Source organism: Puntigrus tetrazona, chromosome 21 (genome assembly GCF_018831695.1).
Source record: "Puntigrus tetrazona isolate hp1 chromosome 21, ASM1883169v1, whole genome shotgun sequence".
NCBI lineage: Eukaryota > Metazoa > Chordata > Actinopteri > Cypriniformes > Cyprinidae > Puntigrus > Puntigrus tetrazona.
In genome coordinates, this window is record NC_056719.1 from 1,115,511 (window position 1) to 1,133,312 (window position 17,802).

At 37.6% G+C, this 17,802-nt stretch overlaps 1 protein-coding gene across 1 annotated transcript; it reads left to right on the top strand.

Annotated features, from left to right (window-relative positions):
• The first annotated feature begins 1,080 nt into the window (after positions 1–1,080).
• On the top strand, positions 1,081–16,115 carry pcsk1 (proprotein convertase subtilisin/kexin type 1). Its single transcript, XM_043222107.1, has 14 exons — positions 1,081–1,475; positions 2,058–2,162; positions 2,379–2,504; positions 6,280–6,426; positions 7,764–7,840; positions 9,406–9,494; positions 9,754–9,926; positions 10,651–10,863; positions 11,056–11,156; positions 11,287–11,520; positions 12,616–12,773; positions 13,209–13,342; positions 13,429–13,590; positions 14,138–16,115. The coding sequence occupies exons 1-14, from the start codon at positions 1,302–1,304 to the stop codon at positions 14,528–14,530; spliced, it is 2,286 nt and encodes a 761-aa protein (XP_043078042.1). The 5' UTR covers positions 1,081–1,301; the 3' UTR covers positions 14,531–16,115.
• The last annotated feature ends 1,687 nt before the right edge of the window (positions 16,116–17,802 follow it).

Genomic DNA, 17,802 nt, shown 5'->3' on the forward strand with positions numbered 1-17,802 from the left:
CATCGCGATCTTCTTCACGTTCATAAACGGATCCGTAAGTGGTGGGAATAATTCTGTGGTCCACAATGTCTAAATCTTCATACACCATTCATGCATCATGCTTTACATGCTTTTTAGTTTTTCCTCTTTACAAAACCTTGTTATGTTCTTCCCTCATATGTGAAGTACGACTATTATATATTTAAAAAGTGCATTCAAATGCAATGCAAATGTATATTTCTTAGCATGCTCTTTATCAATGGGGGTTTTTATTCGTGTGCTGTCTTGTGATTAAGTATTTTGATCATGTCATTAACTTTATTACACATTATATATTATTCAAATTGGCCAAAACAAGATCCCAGGCCAACCAACAAGAAAACCATTTTGTTATAAATATATAGCCAATATGTTGTAAAGCTCGTCAACATATAAGGTGTTCTGCTATTTATTATTTATTTATCGTTATCGAAATTATTAAACGTTTACTTCGATTCATTTTAACCATATTTTATATATTGTCCTTTTTTTCTGTATGTATATGTATTTGTGCGTATAAAAACAGATACGTGCATGAAACGTATTTAAGTTAGATTTCTGTTTTGGAACGCATATGATTGCTGTTTTATACGGATCTCACATCTGCATATGCAGCCAGCCTTTTGGAGCTGTTCACTGGCGCGGTGCTGAAACCTTCTCCTCGTGACGCACACAGTTACGCCAACTATTTCTGACCAGCTGCTCCCTTATTTATTTAGCCCAACTTCTCATATACCTGCCGGTCTAAGGGCGACGAGGCCAAAGAGATATCGATTTGAACAGATGCATACATACAACGAGATCTAACCCAATTCTAAAAGGGCGCATTTCTAGAAGGGCGCATTTATTCTGCCAGATCTCGTGTTTTCGACAAAAGCTTCCATTCCTGCTCGAATTTCTAAGTGTAAAAAATGCTCGTCGGCTATTTATAGAGAAACACTCCCCTCCTCTTCCATGCGCAATCCACCCCGCCCGACTCCCCCGGGACCCGAGCATCCTACCCCAGGTAGAAATTGACGTCAGAGCTGATCGTAATTTGACGTGTAAACATCCCTTCCCCTTCCACGACTCCCTCATTGGTGGCTCTCCATGCGCGTTCAATTACACGCTCACACCGCATCAGAATTAACGGGAGAATATAGCGTTCGCCGAGGAAGCCGGACCGACGTTTCTCGTGTTTACGCGCAGGCCACTGTATTTATTTATTAACTTATTTCTATTTAACTGTTTTGTATCCGTCGCGATCGCCCGCATCATTTTTAAGTGGTTGTAATTTATTTGAAATGGAAGAAAGATGTCGTCCAATGTCGCTGTGCAGTGTTCTTGCTCTGTTCTGTGCGCTGGTGTCCTCGGCTGTGGACAGACAGTATCTGAACGAATGGGCGGTGGAGATTCCAGGAGGATACGACAATGCCCGATCCATCGCCGACGAGTTCGGATACGAATTAGTCCGACAGGTAACTCACGCCAAACACTGTTTTTTTCCTCCGTACGGTAGGATAAACGCTTGCCTCGCACACATCTGGCTCCGCTTTGCGTCCGTGTTGAACGCAATTGCATGCTGATGCTGATTGTGTAATGCGTTTATTCATAGCAACACCGTGTTGCTTTGCCAGATCGTGAAAATCCGCGTTTATTCAACGTTTCCTTATCCATAATACGGTGAAATAGGGCACTTATTATTTTTTATATGTTAGATCAATCCATCTTTTCTCTATAAAGCAGTTTAGTAAATGCCATAATAAAAATACCTGCTTATCAAATGTGTCAACTTTTATATGAGTAAACATTCACCTGTTGTGTCATGTAGTTTTCTTACAGCAATGTTTTGTTTCACTGAACAGAAAATAAAGAAAAAGCAACTGCATCAGCTGACAGACCTATTCATTCTGTTAAAAATATTTTTGGTGAAGTAGCTCCAGGCCGACTAGACCAGACAGATGGGAACTGCGTCATTATGACCGGGCTTAATTTAGCTCCAAATATGAACCGATCTCTTCAGTCAGTTCTCTCTCTCTCTCTCTCTCATTTGTCTGCAGATTGGGGCGCTGGAAAACCATTATTTATTCAAGCGGCACAGTCACCCTAGCAGGACCAAAAGAACTGCGGATCATATCACCAAACGTCTGTCGGAAGACGATAGGGTATGAGATTTTTCATAACCCATTCATTCTGTGTGAAGTATGTAACAATATGCGTTCAAAAACAATGTGCACTTCTTCAAGTGTATAGGATCATGTCATGCACTTTCTAGTTTGGAACTTTTAATAACATTATATTCCTGAAATAATTAATCATTCTTAACATATGCAATGTAGGTGGAAAGTAAGAGGTAGAAAAACCTGTGGCTTTTTCTGTAGGTCTCTTGGGCTGAACAGCAGTATGAGAAACGGAGGGCCAAACGCGCCCCGCTGGGGACCGAATGTAAGGACTGCTCAGTGGACAAACTCTTCGACGACCCTATGTGGAACCAACAGTGGTATCTGGTAAATCTCTAAAGCTTTAACTTTTTGGAAAAAGTGGGATTCGAATTTCTTTGGATGTGTAACATTGATATGGGAGGTGCGTTTTGCCAATTATTTTCCCTATATATATTTTGAAGAAGTTGTAAACCATGAACCAACTAAGGTAATTAAGTTAAGAGGCAAATGCAAGAAATGTACTTTACTTAATAAAAATAGTGTGGAATTGCTTTCAAATTTCACATATAATTACAAAGAAATGGCAAGTAGCACACTGCATTAAACAAGAAAGTCTGTAGAATGACTGAAAGACTGAAACTCAGTAGTATTTTCATGTAAAACATACTTTAAAATCCATGTTATTTACACTTCAAATGATATTTTTACCTCCTTTATGATCAACTCATCCAATTAAGTATTGTTAATGTTAAAGTGATATTTTGTTGTTGTTGTTGTTTTTTTTTCAAAATGGTCCAACAGTTATGAACATAAATTCATACGGCTGGATTACACCATGCAACTTACATTTGTCGACTTTATAAATAGTTACAGAGGAAAACTAAGCATCGTACCCTTAATAGACAGAATATCACACACTTACAGACCTTCAAGTCTTTCCGAACACAACAAACTCAGAAACGCTTAAAGAAACACACGCTTCATCGCCGAAGCATACATGATAAATGCAAACAACATGTGTTCTAAAATTGGCTCAAAATATTGAACAGTCTGTGATATGCAATTTTTATGAAGTCTGTCGATTCAGATCTGCACACTGTTAGCGACTAGCAACAACTCGTTCAGGTTCAGATTTTAAATCTTGGCAAAAGTCATGTAGTGTATTCCAGCCTTGTTGAAATCACCTTCAACCGTTTACTTGTATATAAGATCGTTAATTAAATTCCTTAGTGATCTCTGGACTTAAAAAATCATATGGACGAAATCCGTCTACAGCAGCTTTGTTAGATTTCCCCGTAAGTGTTGTAAAAGCCATTGCAACAATCCTCTCTGGGCTGATGTATTACATTTCCTGTCTGTAGGCCTTCATTACTGGGTCGGTTGTCCCTCTGGACTTTGCCGCTATGCGCAATTGAAGCCCATTGTTTTTAAGCTTTCAGAGCTCATAGTATGGCTAAACAAAAATGCGATTGTAAAAGAGAACCCTCCTTAATCCCAAACAACAGAAGAGCCAATCACACATTAGTACCAATTTACTGAAACACAATGGATTGATGGGTTTATCTTATGGGAGCCAAGCTCTTAATGCCAGAGAATGGCTTCCGTACAGTCACAGATGGGAAGGATTCAGCTGCCTCTAATATGGATCACAGCTCATGGTTTATATAGTAAGTCACTCTAATCAAATTGGAAACTTCCATTTGCATTTCCGACTGAGGGATTAATTTTTTTTTTTTTCGACAAACGTTTTATTCTAAAATGCAATTTAGCGGTGGCATGAACCGCCAGTGACCTTTTGTTCAACAAATTGCGCACTTTCTAAACCTCTTTATTCGTGTTCGGAGTGTGTTTGTGTGAGAGCCTCCACCTCTTAACCTAATTGCTCATAAAGTTCCTGCCCGGTTTTATTTTTAAACCCTGTCTGCGTCTGAATTTAGCTTATTAGTAGAGCATCTCCGTTCAAAAGTGAGTATTGGCAGAAATTGAATTTCATTTTAGTGAAAACTAAACAGACATTTTCAAGACAAATCGACCATGAGTTCAGAGTTTGGTGTGTGGCGCAGAAAAGTAGAATCTAAGACTGTTTTTGACTTCGTGTTGTAATATAAATGAAGATTAATTGCGTAATTATGCTCCGCCCATAATCTGGAGGAGTGTTCGACCAATCAGTTAAGATGCTGTTGCCATGGAAATGTAAACTGTGCCAAAAGAAAGTGACCTTTCTCTACCATGAAGCATTGAAGTTGCTTATGTCGTTTGTATTGCTTTAAAGGATGCATAGTTTTTATCAGAGTAGGAGTTGGTTGTTGTGTCTTATATGTTGCCTTTATTGCAACATGAACAGAAAAACGACTTCACCCGAGGTTGCTGAAAAGCAGGCTGTTGCTGTTGGCTCTATTGGTCAATATGAGTGATGAAGCACTGAAGGCAGGTGGTTAAAAACAGAAAGAAAGAATGACGTTCAATCTTGTGAGATGAAAGGATAGATAGAAAAAGAGATATGGATTCATGGAGGAGAAAGAGGACTCGGTGAATAGATTACATTTCACCAGAGATGACTGCTGATAATTCAATTAAAGGGATGACTCATGTGCTTCCATTATTTCTGTATGGAGAATGCGGTGCTTTTATTCATATTTTATCCGTGTGGTACCGCATGCACTGAACATTTTTAGAGTTATCACTGTTTTTGACTGCACCTCCTTAAAAGCAATGATCACGTTGGAAGGTTTATGCACCTGCAGAGATCAGAGATGCCCAGTAAAACTTCCTGACTCACTTCAGGGATGTGTACGTCAGCTGTGGGCTTCGCAGCCCTCTTGAGGTTATGCGGGTCGTGATTGTGCTATGTGGCAGAGCCGTCATGTGCGGTGGGTCGTCTCTTTTCTTCCCCCTCCCCCTCCAGTCTTTCAGCTATGAGTCATGCTTCATGGTAATGTTACTGCAGCGCCTATGCTTAATTTGTGAGCAGATCACAGACCTTTCTTCTTTTTTTGTCCTTTTTCCAACAACTTTTATGCCCCAGGCAGCTTTGTTACATTGTTAAATATGCCATTTTATAAAATATATATATATATATGAACTACAATTAATGTCATAATTAATGACTTGATATCTCGTGATTTGATGCATGAAAATTCTGACATTTTATCTCATAATTGATTCATAATTTTTATCAAAATATTTCATAATGTAGTTTTTTTCATTATTTTGACTTTTATGTCATAATTTTATTTTATCCTAAATTCAGAAAATTTCATAATGACAAATAATCGTAATCTCATAAGTATGTCTTTTCGATCATCACGACTTTTTATGTTATAAATAATGCATTGGTACATCTTCTTATGTTTATGTTATAATTAAAATATTTTTTTGTTTCATAATTGTGACTTTTGAATTTTATAATTTAGTTCAAACTTTTTAGTATAACTTTTGCGCCATAAATATATTTTTTAATGTCATAAATCATGCATTTGTGGGGTTTTTTCTCATGTGGCATAAAAATTAAATAAGATCTGCTTGTCAGCGGTGCGTAAATACTTTTAAAAATAGGGACATAGCATTTCTTAGAGCAATAAGTATTTATCAAATCTACACAAATTATTCACTGACACTCATATTACCAAAAAGTCACTTGCTTGTGACCACTTAATATACAGCAATTTAATATATCAGGGATCTAATCTATATGAGTATATATAAATAATCAAATAAATCAAATTCCTAGATATCCATTTAAAACAGTTAGATGGAAAACCCTCAGCTAGTACATTTCACGCGACTCAGGTTAGCTGTGTTTTAGTGTATTTCCCATCACCGCACAGCTGCTCTGTGATATTTAATTATCTGTCAATAAGAAGAAATCCCCTCACGCTCTAGTCTGGACTGAAAATAGTCTCCACAAACCAAAAGGTCAGCATGGGTGATTACATCGCCGGCTTTCATTCTCGAGCAAACAGCTTTTGTTGGAAGGGTCAGTGGTTGAGTCATACAAAAAGGGCTTTTGTCTTCATGAAGAGGTTGAGAGTACCTGAGAGTGTTGAGCGGTACTTGTGAATATGACCCTGGATTACTCACATATTCACTTAAACTGTCTTTCCTCTTCCTCCCCTTCCAGCAAGACACCCGGACGTCATCCTCCCTGCCCAAACTGGACCTGCACGTGATCCCGGTCTGGAAGAAGGGCATTACGGGCAAAGGAGTGGTCATCACCGTGCTGGACGACGGCCTCGAGTGGAACCACACCGACATTTACCCTAACTATGTAAGTGTGTCATCGTCGGAAACGCTTGCTCGACCACCGTCCGCTGTTGTTTCCATGCCAACGCTGACCCCTCATCCGTGCAGAGGATTACGTGTAGTGACACCTATCACGAATAGAGCAAAGCCATTTGACGAGGACCTCCAGTACAGAAGATCACAAACAAATAATCCCACTCGCTCATTCAAAGCTATTTAAAAATTCACTCTGAATGTGTGGCATTTACATAAGACTGCAGTGAGCCCAGCGTCTCTTTTTTTGCAATAGAGATGACTCATAAATCGCAGGATAACATCAAACATCTGTCTCCTATTAGCATTAGAGTATATTGTAGCATCGGCCGTCGCTCTGCTGTTGGCTTGTTTACAAACAGCAGTCTTACAAAAAATTTAAAAAAAGCCTTTTATAGAGTGGATACCCGTGTGTTTGATGCTGGGGATGCTGACGTGACTGAATCAAACGTGTGCGTGCACTTTTCTTTGAAAAAAGAACAAAGAAAATGTAATAGTAATTACAACAATACATTTTAATTTGAATAAACAATTTTTTATCTTTCTAAAATAAATTGTAAGAAGTGTTAAACATAATTGTATTTCTTTAAAAAAACATTTAACATAAATAAAATAAAAGAGCTGTGCCTATTAACACATTAAACACAAAGCCTTCTGCATCATGCTTGCGATATTTTTTATTGTTTGTAAAAGAGAATGCATTAGGAAACCGTAAACCAGCGTAGATATTAGAAGTTGAAATATAGATTTAATCATTTGCGTTTGTTTTTATTTCTGTTTTATTATTATTATGATTATTTTAATGTTTTCAAAGTTTATTTTATTACAATAAACCAAAAAGGGTTATGGTTTTAGTTAACTAATACTGCATTATCTGTTCCAACTTTCCCCAAAAAACAAATACATTTTTAGGCCAATTCACACACAACATAAATAACAAAAAATAAAAAATATAAAAATAAAAACTTTTTCAATAAAAATGCATTTCGTTGTTTTTAAAATGCGCCATGTGCACGACACTACAAAAGACACAAGGTGTGATTGCATGTGAAAAAGTGTTGCAAAAATATGGAATTATTGTTAAGACACTTTTCTGAGAGACAATTAAAGGATTTCTGTTATGATCCCAGGAAATAACATACTGTGTTTTTATCATTTTTTTTCGAAACAGTAATAGCAGTTTGCTACTTTCCTATTCTAAACAATTCTATACTTCTCCCTTCTTATAAATACTCATCCGATTGCCACATACTGGTACTGCTGTTATTTATTCTGTGTTTAGAAAATATGTTTCGCAATCCTTATTTATTCTTTCTCCTCACTGTATAGGATCATGCTGCTAGCTACGATTTTAATGACAACGATCCAGATCCCTTTCCCAGATATGACTCCACCAATGAAAACAAGTGAGTAAATGACTTTTTATGCTCTTTTATTTCTCTAGATGAATAGACGGGATATCTCAAGAGCACCTATCCACACTTGAAAAACACAGATTTTTCAATGCCTTTAGCCTTTCAATTATGTTAAGCACCACGTACAGCGATAAAGAAACTGATGACTGACTGGTAGAATGTTTCAAGCCTCGGACTGCCATAGTTCTTTTCTGCCCTCTTTAAAGAGATTAGCAGATTTATTTAACATCGTACTAAATCTGTTCAGAGAGAATTAGACCAGACTGCCATTGCTTTTCATCTTTAAGCTGCTATGAAAGGAGAGCTGACAGTGTCAGTAGGTCTGATCTGAGAAGGTCTGTTCTCCATCAGGGAACGAGTGTAATCCATTTCAGTGGTACACACATCACTCGTGCTGTCTTACATAAGAGGATCAGAACCCATCCACATCCATGTGGCCCAAAATTACAAACAGAAGTCCAGAAAGAAATCAAATCAGCACCATATCTGTGTATAGGCGTTCAAAGTGCTTACAAATTGTAATCAAAATGCTTACATATATAATCAAATATATATATATTTTTTACAATTATTTGTGTGTGTGTGTATATATATATATATATATATATATATATATATATATATATATATATATATATATATATATATATATATATATATATATATATATATATATATATATATATATATATAATTATTGCATTGACAGTTGCATTATTGTTTTTTTTATTGTTTAACGTCATTAGTGCCTCAGGAAAAGTGTGAAATTGAAGTTTACATTTGTAAACAAGGTCAGGGAGCATATGTAATTGCATTAATTTCTTCTTTCCTTATTTAATAATTAAATCAACACGTTAAATTAACAGTCCTTGTGAAAATGAAGCTTTGCAACAAAAAAATAAGTGGTAATGGAAATAGAAACAGTTATTATTCTTTTTCCATGTGGTTGTGTCTCTCAGGCTGTGCCAGTGAATGACTCATACTGTGCCAGCTCTAGTGCTTCTGTACACACGCACACACACATACGCAAACAAACACATGAACAGACACACACAACCTCACTTATCCTCTCAGCATATTCTTTTGTCAGCTGTGCTCAAGGTGCTTTTCTATGATTATTTGTACAGTGTAAAATGCATCAACAGATGATGGTAATTATAAAAAAAGAGTAACTCTAATCAGTTTTAGCAAACGCAAAATGTAATGTTATCTAAAGTAAAGCTACCATCCAGAGCACCCTAGCAACCATCTAGCAATAACCCAGTCTATTCAAAACCCCTGACCATCTAACAACCATTTAAAACACCCTAGCAACATCTCAAAACCACCAAGAACATCCCAGCAACTAACACCCTTACAACCACCAGAACTTGTAAGCATGTTGTAATACAACTAAAAACCCCTAAGAAGACCATAGCAACCACATACTAATGCCCTGGCAACCTGCATATCAGTGTTGGTCTACAAATGTAAATAGAATGAATTTTGAACATGTTTGCTTTATTCAGTTTAAATGGAGCTGAATTGTAACCCTGTTCTTTGCTCTTTGTCCTCAGGCATGGTACCAGATGTGCTGGAGAGATTGCCATGCAAGCAGACAACAACAAATGTGGTGTCGGAGTGGCCTACAACTCTAAAGTAGGAGGTGTGTGTTGTCAAGCTGTGTTTGTTCACTTTTTGTATCTTAAATGCTCTGGTTTGACTGGTGTTTGAAGCAGCACTGACCTGTACAACCGGTCATGCACATACACAGTCTGTCCATGTCCACCTGGCTATATTGTATAAGATTTAGTGACTCATAACGTCATAAATCAGCACAGATTATGGGATGCATTTAAAAAGCAGCATCGGAAAATTGTTTTGATGTTTTAGCTGAGGTCATCTTTTGTGCTACCTATTTGCAGGGATACGAATGCTGGATGGTATTGTGACAGATGCCATTGAAGCCAGTTCCATTGGCTTCAACCCTGATCACGTGGACATCTACAGCGCTAGCTGGGGTCCTAACGATGACGGGAAGACCGTGGAGGGGCCAGGACGTTTGGCCCAGAAAGCTTTTGAGTATGGTATCCAGAAGGTGAGAAGTGTGGGAATCAGTTCCACTAGATGGAAACCTCCTAACAGTCATCCAGAGTACAATAGCAACCATATCGATTCTAGAACAACCTTGCAACCACCTAGAACACCGTAGCAATGACCAAGAGCATACTAGCAACTACTTAAAAACCACTCAGTACAACCTAGCAACCATCTAGAGCACCCTAGTAAAGACCCACAATACTAACAACCATATAGCTACCACCCAGAAACACCTTAGCAACCACTTAAAAAATATCCAGAACACCCTAGCAATGACCACCACCCAAAACACAGAAACAACACCTTAACAACCACCCAGAACAGCAGAGCACCCACCAATCACACAGTAGAAACATCTATAAACCACAGAGTATATCTTAGCAACCATTTAACAACCATCCAGATCGCCACTGTGGCAACCATGTATAACTCCCTAGCAATGACCAAGAAAACACTAAAAACTCTTAACAGCCACACACAATGCACAACCATTTAATCACCCAGAGCACCCAATCAACAACTACCATCTAAAACACCCTGGAAACCATTTAACAACCACCCGGAGCGCACTAGCAACCATCTAGAAACCGGATAGTACAACGTAGCATCCATTTAACAACCATCCAGAGCACCCTAGTCACCCAGACTAATATATTGTTCTTATGCCATGTAACTATGAACACAAAACCATTATAATCTCCAAATAATTGTTTTTATTGTAGGGTCGTGGTGGTAAGGGCTCCATTTTCGTCTGGGCGTCTGGTAACGGTGGTCGTCAGGGCGACAACTGTGATTGTGATGGATACACAGACAGTCTGTACACCATCTCCATCAGCAGTGCATCCCAGCAGGGTTTGTCTCCCTGGTACGCTGAGAAATGCTCCTCTACGCTGGCCACTGCCTACAGCAGCGGAGACTACACCGACCAGAGAATTGTAAGTCTCCTTTGCTTCGGTTATTCATGTTCTTGCTTTTGGTTTCCTTTGTGTCGAATGACTAAATGTCTCCTTGGAGAGCAATAAAACAGACTGTCTGACAGCTTTGAGTGCTTTTGGTTGGTGTGTTTGCTTGTTCTCTATTGGGTTTTGTTGCATTGACATTTTATGTTTTGACTTATTGTCTTGCAGACTAGTGCTGATTTGCACAATGAATGCACAGAGACACACACTGGCACGTCTGCATCTGCCCCATTGGCTGCTGGGATATTTGCACTGGCTTTGGAGCAAAAGTATGTCAAACATCGCGCAATTTGTTTGTCATATTTTTTGTAGGATTACATTGGTTTTACAGCAGGTCTTACCAGAAATGTTTTGCATTTGAATAAAAAAATTCATGTACTTTCTTGCTTTCCACCCTAGTCCTGATTTGACATGGCGGGATCTTCAGCACTTAGTGGTTTGGACATCTGAATTTGATCCACTGGCCAATAACCCAGGCTGGAAAAGGAATGGAGCTGGCTTGATGGTCAACAGTCGGTTTGGGTTTGGTCTCCTGAATGCAAAAGCTCTAGTAGATCTGGCCGATCCCAATGTCTGGGAGCACGCTCCGGAGAAGAAACAGTGCATCGTCAGAGATGAGACTTTCCAACCAAGGTAGACTTGACTTTCTGGTGTTACGATAAAAACGTAAATTTGGCTTTTTGCAGCAGAAACAGGGCTGTAGTGTTGCACCTCACACATGGAAGACCACGCTGATCTCCAGCCATCTGTTGCTGTGCTCAGCTATGGCGATTAATTAATAGCCACATTATTTCAACAGATCCAGTGCGTATTTTTGTGCATTTAGGCCCATCTGTTTGTTCTTAACGACTGCTTTTGTAATTCAAATGAGGGTATATTTTGGGAATTTAGAACTTGAATCCATTTTTACTCAAAGAGCTGTTGAATTGTTTTCCTCCTGCATTTACGTCATAAACTTAGAGATTGTGCAGCTTTAGTGTTCAGACAAAGCCCAGCTGGAAGAAGGGCACCTGAACAGATGTTTCATTTTCCTGGATCTAAAATTCCTAGTAATGCAAATGTCACGACTCGCATTGTAATGTTTTTTTTAGCATGCCACACAATCATACACAGCAAAAGCTTTTTTTTGCTGTTGCTTATTGAAATCATTGTAGAATGAGTGAGCGGGGCACTGAATAGGCTGTCAGATTTGCTGGTCCATGCATCCATGAGCACTTTAGCATTTAATGTGCATTATTACCATGGCACTTGATTGATGCAAAATCTGTGACTTTCAATGTAATCTGCAGGGATTACAGTTCATATTGCTCATGAGTTTCTGCCTACGGAACAGTGGGCAGAAAAAAATCATTTTATTACTGTTCAAGCATTGTGCAAAAACACATAAAAAAATTATTACAAATGAAAATTATTACTTAATTCATTGCTGGGACAGCAAAACTATTTTTTTTAGCATCATTACTTTAGTCTTTAGTGAAACCATAAATAATTAGTAAGGATTCATTGATGATTAGAAAGTGCAAAAATTTTATTTAATCAATTTAACGCATCCTTGCTGAGTAAAAATGTGAATTTCTTAAAAAAAAATCTTTACAATAGTATCCCATTCCTAACATTGCTTGTGTATTTCCTCTGAATCCTGTTATTGCAAACACCTATTGAGCTACATGAATTACTATTCTAAAAATGTATTTAACTTTTTTTTTTAATACCCTTTTTTGTATACAGACCATTGAAGGCTGCAGGTGAGATATCTATTGAGATCCCCACTAAGGCCTGCGCAGGACAAGCAAACTCTGTTGCATCTTTGGAGCATGTGCAGGTGGAGGTCAGCATTGAGTACACACGCAGAGGAGACCTCCACATCACGCTGACATCTCCATCAGGTGAGACAAAACGAGCAGACGTGCAGATCCAAGTGCAAAGTTTTTTTCAAAAACATGGGTCAAAAACAAACAGGGTCAAAACAATGGCACGCAGGTATGGAGGAGAAAACCAGAGAGCAGTGTGAGAAAACACTGCAAATTTAATCCTGAGGGGCGAGACAGAGCAATAATCCAAACGGGGTATGCACGGATCAAATCCTCGGCAGATTGAGCAGGATTGATTTTTAAATAGACAGGATAAAGAGGTAACAGTTACTAAGGAAACTAACAAGGTGGGCAAAGGAACAAGGAGGCACTGAAACAATGGTGAACGAACGCTTTAAAATAAAAGTCCACAAAAATTAAGATGGGGGAACATAGACTGAAATCATGACAACTATGTGCGTGTTTGGGAATGAGAATACTTTTTTACTTTTTACTTTTTTTCCCCGTTAGGTACCACCACTGTCCTGCTGGCGGAGAGAGAGAGAGACACATCATCTAATGGTTTCCGAAACTGGGCTTTCATGTCTGTGCACACCTGGGGAGAAAACCCCACCGGCACTTGGATACTGAAGATTACAGATACGGTAGATAAAAGCATTTCTGCAAGAAAATATTAATTGCACATGAAGTGCCTGATGCTAATCTGTTTCCTTCTCTCTTTTGCGTTCAGTCTGGACGGATGGAGAATGAGGGTCAGATTATCAGCTGGAAGTTGATTTTGCACGGGACGTCTGAGAAGCCAGAGCACATGAAGAAGGCAAGGGTTTATACGCCCTACAATGCCGTACAAAACGATCGCAGAGGAGTGGAACCGATGGAAGACATGATCAAGGTTAGAACAGGAGTCAGACTTTAGAAAATGTCAATATGGAAACTATACAGTGACTATAGAGAAAATCTTGTTTTATAATTTTATTCCATGGTCTGTTTAACATCTACTTCTGCAAACAACGTTTTGTTATATAACAACTTTATATATATATATATATATATATATATATATATATATATATATATATATATATATATATATATACAGTATATACACACAATATGCAGTTTCAGGTTGATCCAAGCATGCTCTAGATGCATGTTCTAGAGAAACAAAAAAAAGAAAAAGGTGCTTTTAATTTTAGGGAAAAACTACAGTTGCTAAATTGAGAGTTAAAAGTGCTGTATCTAAGTTTAAGATTTAAGTTCAAAATTGCAGTACTCATTTCAACCACTAGCTGTCAATCTTACATAGAGTGTACCTTTAAAGTTTATACAATCTCTGGCCAACCATCAACTTCTACGCGCTAAAAATAAGCATTCTGTAACTTATTTTGTAACATTTTGTAACCACTCTTATGTCAATATCCTGTCTCTCTGACCAACAGGAAGCTCCGACTCCAGCTCACAAGCCTGAAAGTCCAGTGGTCCCATCAGCTGCTTCCATCAGCGCCCCAGCAAAAAATCCAGAAGCTCCAGGCTCCTCCACTGCCAACCTGGCCCTGCTGCGTCTCCTCCAGTCAGCCTTCAACAGACAAACCCCGGCGGTTCCTCAGCACGCCTTGCCGGTTCCTCCGGCTCCTCCCAAAACCTTTCAGCCCGAGAGGATCCCCCCGCAGAAGCTGTACCAGGCACTCGACCAGCTAAACCGCTACAGGGGCTCCGAGAACGGCCTGTTCAGTGACTACAGCGACAACTTCTACAGAGCCCAACCGTACAGACACAGAGACGACCGGCTGCTGCAGGCGCTGTTTGACATGCTCGGAGATGACCGGCAGTGAGAGGAAGAGTAGGTGAAAGAAGCTGGATGCCCTGCTGAAAAGACCAGCTTAGGTCCACCAGCGAAACCTAGTTTGTGAAGCTTTTGGTAGTGATATAGCATGTTAAACTGGTCTCGGTGAGTAAGTTATGCATCACGATGTATAAAACTAGCTGCTACGCTAGTCTTTTCAGCAGGGCGAAGGTGCATGGAACGAAGTAACTTGAGGGGACTTGAGTTGATGGGGATGAAATAAGATGCATTTTGTTCTCTTCCAGACAAGCTTGTTTTTATCTGCACATGTAGTTATCAACTATAAGCATTCTACGGCCTGTGTCTGTCAGTGTGAGTGTTTGTATATCTGTGGTGAACAGCCAGCTGTATTTATCCCTCAGTTTTGAACCAGGTTGCTAAGATTTAAAACCAGTGACAGGACCAATTATGGCGTCTCGTGCCCTTTGCCCTCTTGATGATTTTTCCCATGTTGCCTTCACTGCCACCAACTTCTGCATGCTACAAAACGTTTACATTAAGATATTATGAGATTAACATTCTACCATAAAGACGATGATTGTAAATTGTAACGATTTGTGAAAGTCTTCGCAAAAACAGTTTAAAGGGAAATTTCACCAAAAAAAAAAAAAAATTAACCATTTACTCACCCTCCTGTTTTTTACAAACTTGTTTACTTAATTTTCTGCCGAACACAGAAGAAGATATTTTCAAGAACGTTGCTAACCAAACAGTTTTGGGTCCCGCTGACTTCCATTAGTATTTTTATCGTACTTCGTAAGTCAATGGTATTGAAACCATTATTCTTCAAAATATCTTCTTTCGTGTTTCAAAGCAGGTTTGGAATAACATGAAAGTGAGTAAATTAATTAAACTTTTTGGTTCAGATTTGACCCAACTGACCTTCCCAGTGCACATTTTTGGTGTCATGGTGCACAAATCGTGAGGGCACGCTATTCCAAATAAATAAATGTTTGTCTTAATATTTTCGCAAAATATAACTTACTCTCCGCCTCTAAAAAGACTTGCCTTTTTTTAATGATGTCATAATTTTCTCTTCATTTTTGTGGTTTGTAACAACCACTTTTCGCAATTCAAATCAATACCTAATATAACATATTATTCTAGAGCAGGGTTTCCTTACCGGGGTTTGTGGACTCCTAGTAATTATTGATGGAACTACAGGAAGTACCAACGCCAAATAAAAGATGCACTAAGGTACTTTATCTTCTTTAAAATATTTAACCTGTAAACAAGAATTGTAGTCTACTTAAAATTATATACACTGACTGTTTTGTTCTAAATTGGCCAAGTTAATATTGATTGTGATAGTTAATATATTTGATAGTTACATCTTCAATACATCTTCAATATTTCAATCAAATATATTTTTATTACTTGAAATAAAATAAAATAATACAGTTTTTTTTTCTTTTATTTCAAATGGCAACATTTCTCCTGAAGTACTAAAGTAACTTAAATAAAACAAATAAAAATGTATAAAAACTATATAGGCAAACACAAAAATAACTAAAAATGACAAACAACAAAATTACTAAAACCTTCAAATTAAAGTAAAAACAAAATATAAAAATAAAATATTACATACAAAAACTTTATTGATATTTCAATGATAATAAAAAATACATTGTTTTGCTCACAATACATTTTTAAATAAAATAATTCCTAATTTAGTTTTTTTGTTTATTCCAAAATAGACTAATTGTTAAAAAAATAGGCTAATTATCAGTTATATCAAAATGTTTCATTAAATGTGTAAGAAATATAAAAAAATGAGAACATTACTTAACATCTCAGGTAATTCCAGCAAACATTTTATGTGGTTTAGCTGACAAAAAAAACCCTTGGAAACCCTGTTTATAGACTAAAGAACATCAGTAACGCCTGGTTCTACTACTGAGTGCTTATAGATAACCATATAACACTCAGGATGACAGTGTTTAGAGAACTTTCATTCAGTAAACTGTAGAAAACCAAGGACATATACCTGTGGGACACCTTAAAGCCTAATCTCTCTGCCCTTTTTTTGCACACAACTTTTACCATGTACCTCTCCCCTGCTCTCTCTAGAAACACATGCTTTCTAAATAATCTCTAAATAGTTATATAGAAATAATTATGATTTTAGAACTCGTTAAAAAGAGAATTGTACATCCCAGGAAATGTATCAACTGATTTTATATTCAAAATTCATAAAACAAAGATAAAGTTTTATTTTTCTAAGAGTTCATAGTAGTTTATGAGAGTGAAGAAAAGTAATACCTATACAGAACCCTAATATATTATATCGCCATTTACCTCATAAGCCTAAATCGCAATTCTGTCTCTTATGTGATGTTGTACCTTTAACCTGAATGTCTCTGGACTTATTTTCAATAAACTATCCAGCTGTTGTGATGATGCTCTGAAAGGAATTGTCTGTGATTTGTAAAACAGGCTTGAATGTTCCTGCTCTGTCCTATTTATAGGTTATCCTTAACTATGTTAAGTTAACTAAGTTTGAGTGCAAATTAGAAACCACAGTTCTGTTTGTATTTTTTAAATATATCATCTGGAATTGCTGGTAATACCAGTTTGTAAAAAGAAATGACTTAATAAATGTTTGTCATGGTTCAGCACATACTTTATTATTTATTTATTATTAAATTTCGCCCTGAACTGTACAGTATAGCCTATTTAAATACCGTTTTACATTATCCTTTACACACACAAACAGCCTGTAGTTTTTCAGTGTCCTCGGTGTTCATACCAGTTTACACCTCTCTGAGGTTGTTTGCAAAAACCGTGGTTTAATGTACTACTATTAAGTGATTTTGATCATAATAAACTAAGCAGTCACATTGCAAGCAAACATGTTTTCATAAGCACACCTGTGCAGAAGGGCTTTCTTTCAACAACACATACGTGTTATCGTGAGGAGAAAGAAAGTGAATACTTCATTTCCTGCTTCATTAATAATGCAAACATATCTGGCTTTATGTAACAGCTATCATGCCCAAATATTACCCGAGTACACTGTAAATGGGACAATGTATATTAAAGGACATGCAGCAGCCTATAACCCAGCGAAATCAGTGAATTATGACAGCAATTAGAGTACGAGTCACAGCCTGAGCTGTTCTTTAGTGGTAATTACAAAAATTAAAACGTCAAATCGATCAAGTGAACGCTTCTATAAGCTTTTGTGTTTGCTTTCTCGGTGTGCTGATGATGTGAAGAGAATGTGGCTAAGTTTTGGTTTAATATTATGGGTTTAATTGT